The following is a 5,295-nucleotide window of genomic DNA, read 5'->3' on the forward strand; positions in this document are numbered from 1 at the left end:
AGTATTAGGGGACCACTAAGGTCTATATAAAGAGACTTCAGATACAGTATTAGGGGACCACTAAGGTCTATAAAAAAGCATCCAAATAGCACCATGTCATGTGACCTTTAATAATTTATATGAATCAAATTTTAACAAATGTGTCAGTGGCTTGTTGATCTTTACATAGTAAAAGTTTCCTGTCCTGGGCTTGGACACATTCTTACGGTTTGATAAAGGACTTATTGGACTTTAACTTTTCACTTACAATAACGAGCGTAGCTTCTAAATTTAGGTCATCTTGTATGTCCCATCTCTGTTTGTCCTGCCTTCACTGTGTGTAGGCTATTTGTATTTGTGACTTCTGGGATTGGTTGAAGTCGTCGGAAAGTGGTTATTGGTCAAATTTGCAAAAATTTTGCAGTGATTGGTCAAAGTTGCGAGTTGCACCAAAGTCACGGTGAGTGGTTGAATTTACGTGAATTGGCGCGATTGCTAAATCCTGGATGGTCTGTTTATATAATGTATTCATAAAAGTGGGACTGTACCTGCAGGTTCTTGTCCTTCAGTCTTCATGGTAGAAATGTTCCGACTTTTCCTTCAACTTTCTTGTGCTTTGGATTATGGGGTTTAGTTAGCGGCTAACATCCGCTAGCTTCACAGGGATGTTGGATTCTGGGGTTCAGCTGAGACGGCGAACAGCTAACGCTAGCTTCGGGGGGGGGGACGGGGACGTTGGATTCTGTGGGTTAGTTTGCGGCTAGTAAACACATTATCGATCTGTGATATCGTCGGAGTCTGGGTTATTTCTACAGTCTATGGTCGGAGTGCTAGCTTGTGGAGTTTGTCATAAGAGTGCTGCTAACGTATTTAGCTGCTAGCCCTTTCCCTCGGTTGGATCGTTGGTATCTAGCTTGGTGTTGTGTCTCAGTAATGCCCGGTGTGTCAGTCTCTGTTTTGTTGAACGCTATAAAGCCGACATGTTGGGCTTTATTTTTGTAAGTGAATATGTTCGTGTTTTGTGTGACAACAACGTTACATCCAGCCCTTTGCCTAGTAGATTTGATAGTATGCTGATAACCGGTAAACATCGCTCCCTCTCTGTCCTCTGCCTGCCGTGAGCGTTTCAGCGCCCTGTCTCTGCTGCAGGAAGCATCGGGGGTGTTACTAGCCGGTGGTCTATCGGTCTGCCCTGCACTGGAGACTGCAGGCCTCAGGTTTCAGTCTGTTGGACTTAACCTCAACAGTGACGCTGTTGTATCAAAAGCACAGCTTTCCAAATCGTCTGTCGCTAAACAATGCTACAGACTTAAAATCCAGGCACTGTCGGAGGGCTAGCCCGTTTTAAGGCAGCTAGCTGCTAGCATTGAGTTGAGGACTGTTTTTTTCCTTGTCAAAGGTAGCCTGTGGAAATGTGTCGTAACCCCAGCTGCCTTAGCCCTGTACAGGTCCTTACTGCAGCCAGGGGCAATACAGTATGACCCCCCCAGACTTATTTCTTCTCGTTTCCCCAGACATATGTCCGCTAGCCTCCAACTCTTTGTATGGTGTTCCTATGGCTGCGCTGCTAGTGCTAGTTAGCCACGGAGTAGCTTACCATGCCAGTGACGTAGTAGATTGTGGAATTCCAACATGGCGGCGCCCATGTAACAAAAACAACACTTTCAACTTGCCATTTTATCCCTTATAACAAATTCACCCATTTTAATAATTGTACCATTGACAAGAAATAAAATACATCTGTTATATCACCATTATTCAAATTCCAGTTCAGTTCATCTTTAAAGCCAATAAAAACCTGTGGTGAATACGCTGTTTTAGGGTCAAATTGTTATATGGAATTGATTTTAAACATTTTAAGGTGGTTAAGGTTTCCATTTCCATTCATTTTCGGACTGAATCGCACAACAATAAATCAAACATTTGTGATCAAAGTTTTTCTAGACATTTAATTTGCATAAAAGCAAAGCATTGCTGATTGGATAATCACAGCATCATAGCGTCTGAGAAACGGTATGTCCCAAAGATGGAAATATGTAATCTGAAGTTGAGTTCATGTGTGCTATTGTCAGTCTCGGCTCCCTGCTGACCCATCACATGATGCCAAAGGTTCTCGTTTGTTTGTCTTTCAAATATTTTAACCTCCATATTATATGTTTAATGCGTGTGTGTTTTTAAGAAAGAGAAAGCAAAAGTGTGTTTGCACTGATGATGTTTGACTCACCACAGCCTGGTTTTGCTTTTACTTCTATCATGGCCGCTAAGAAGTGCACACACAAACACACACCACACACTTACACACACAACACAAACACACACAAACACACACACACACACACACACACACACACACACACACACACACACAACACAAACACACACAAGTGTTGAGCTATGTAAACTTAGTCACTGAGCTTCTATCCTATAATTTATAAAATAATATTTTTTTCTCAAAACATAAACGTTAGAAACATGATGAAATCAAAGAAGAAGTACACCTGAAAGCTCATTATATATCATTATATATGATATAATATGTAGCTTTCTACATAAAACCCTCATGGTGTCTGATCAGATTGATTAACATCTCTCCCCCCTCTCTGCAGGTTGGTTTGATCCTGAGCACAGCTGCAATCAGCCTGCAGAGAATCAGAAGTTAGCAGCATAGTGATGATGATGATGATGAAGATGATGATGATGATGATGATGATGAGGAAGATGATGACACACTTCTGAAGCTGCTGGCGAGTATTGCACGTCCACCATTCATGCTGGAGAGGGATGTTTTGACGCGGGTGCTGTTCTGCAGTGGATCCACTGGATGGCAGCGTCTTACAGACAATATCTAAATAAATCAAATGAAAGTGTAACCAAAGTTTTTTTTCTTAGTTTTGTCATTTTCTGGTTTTGGTTGTGTTAAAAACAACACATCAAACATCTAAGTTAGACCCGGGTCCTGTATTGAACATTTTCAGAAATAGAACGGGTATGATTCGTGCATCGGTTTCAATACTTCACAAAATAATACTTTATATAAGACGGAATATGAACAGCTGAATGATTGTTTCAGTGAACCACAAAGATACAAAAGAACTTTTGGAACCTTTCTGAACTTCAATACAAAAAATAAAAACTACTTCTATTTCATTTAGGGGAAACCATGGCCAAATCACTTCTAACTAGATCAGTTAGAACGGTTTTCATTTCTACAACGTAAGCAGTGTTTCCTTAAGGATTTTTATTTAGCAGTGGGGGCAGGTCTGTCCAAACAGTTTAATCAACTTTAGCCTGGGGGGGGGGGGGGGGAAGCCGCTGTATGGAACAGAACTGACACTTCGCTGCAACACAAACAAATGTGTTTCCTCTCCTATTGACACACAATAAAGCATGTTTTCAGTTGTGATTGAACTGTATTTTTTTGAGAGCGTTTAACATCTTCAACAGGTCTACAAAATTAATTTTACAAGAAATTCTTCATGAGGAAACCAAAAACACAAAGTATAGAATGAAAAATTACACTGAATCACGTACAGTTTGAATGTTTCCGGATGTTTGATATCAGGATGATGAAACAACAGAACTGACAAGTTGGACTTTAGAAAAAAATTGAATAGGAACATTTTTATTTTTCCTGTTGTTCCTTCACTTGGAGGTTTGGTCTTCACTGTGCAGGATGAAGTGTGCAGAGTTTGACACTAGGACGATGTTAGTTACATCCATCTGCTGAAGGGGAACGTTTCTCTGTGCTCACCTTAAGTCTTCGTTTACGTACCTGCGTGATTTACCAACATCACAACGTGGTCCAAAATGCAACTTCCTCAAGGGTGATGTGGCAACGACAAAGCTCCGGGTCATACGTAGATCTGTGTACCAGACACAAATTAATTTCCAAAGCCTAGTATTTGTTACACACCTAAAGAAAAGGGTCCTTCACTTGGTAACGTTACGCTGTAAAGGCTCTGGTGCATTCTCCTTCTTGTCTATGTGAAAAAATAACTAAACTCGTCCTTTAGAAAGCGGCAGGTGTTCCCAGTGGAACAAGAAAAGACAAGTTCCAGACATGCAAGCTATTGCTACACCAACTCTTCCTCTAATTAAAATAAAGAAACAAATCCATGCCACATATGAAGCTTTGGTAGTTTTAAATGTTGCATTTATCTCTAGGATCAGAGTTTAATGAGAAGCAGTGCGGACTGGCTCTGGCAGATAAAAAGCTAAACTCGATCGAATGTGAGGTTGCATATTGTGAGTTGTGTTAGTAATTACAGTCTTTTGCCAATTGAATTGCAGCTGTAATCTAAATAGGCTTACAGAGCAACACTCACAATTAGCAGTTTTATAATTACCACTGCATCCCCCCCACTTAATTACTAACAATTTGTCTCTGGGAGAGCTATTGTTAATCTGCAGTCTAGCAAGGAGTGATTAGAACAACAGACTTTGTTTTACATCTGTTTCAGTTCTCCTCCCAGGTGTTCTATCATACACTACACATTCTCCCAAACCACTTTAATCTAAAGATGGGCTGAATGAGACAGTAGTAAAGAGTTCTCATTGTCCTCCATGGGGGGCTCACGGAGCGCATGCCCTCTAAAGGTCCCATGACATGGTGCTCTTTGGATGCTTTTATATAGGCCTTAGTGTCCCCCAAATACTGTATCTGAAGTCTCTTTATATAGACCTTAGTGGTCCCCTAATACTGTATCTGAAGTCTCTTTTATATAGACCTTAGTGGTCCCCTAATACTGTATCTGAAGTCTCTTTATATAGACCTTAGTGGTCCCTAATACTGTATCTGAAGTCTCTTTTATATAGACCTTAGTGGTCCCCTAATACTGGATCTGAAGTCTCTTTATATAGACCTTAGTGGTCCCTAATACTGGATCTGAAGTCTCTTTTATATAGACCTTAGTGGTCCCCTAATGCTGTATCTGAAGTCTCTTTATATAGACCTTAGTGGTCCCTAATACTGTATCTGAAGTCTCTTTTATATAGACCTTAGTGGTCCCTAATACTGTATCTGAAGTCTCTTTTATATAGACCTTAGTGGTCCCTAATACTGTATCTGAAGTCTCTTTTATATAGACCTTAGTGGTCCCCTAATACTGTATCTGAAGTCTCTTTCCCAAAATTCAGCCTTGGTGCAGAATTCAGCCTTTCCTAAGTATGTGCCATTTCTCAGTCTTTAGCTTTTGAGGAGGAGAGGGGGGGGGCAGGGTGGAGGCTGGGTAGCCATAATGTCTCTCTCTCTTGGTTGATTTGGAATTGTCCCCTTCTGAAGTCATAAAGGGGAAAGGTTACTACAGTATTATTTTA

The 5,295-nt window shown here is 40.7% G+C and overlaps 1 protein-coding gene across 1 annotated transcript in view; it reads right to left on the reverse strand.

The window, feature by feature from the left end:
* The window catches only part of LOC117961704 (up-regulator of cell proliferation-like), an 8,091-nt gene extending 7,491 nt beyond the window's left edge, over positions 1-600 (reverse strand). The window contains 1 exon segment of the mRNA XM_034900609.1: positions 528-600. Coding sequence (XP_034756500.1) covers positions 528-555 — 28 coding nt within the window. The 5' untranslated portion in view covers positions 556-600.
* Positions 601-5,295: the final 4,695 nt, after the last annotated feature.

This window comes from Etheostoma cragini, chromosome 1 (genome assembly GCF_013103735.1).
Source record: "Etheostoma cragini isolate CJK2018 chromosome 1, CSU_Ecrag_1.0, whole genome shotgun sequence".
NCBI lineage: Eukaryota > Metazoa > Chordata > Actinopteri > Perciformes > Percidae > Etheostoma > Etheostoma cragini.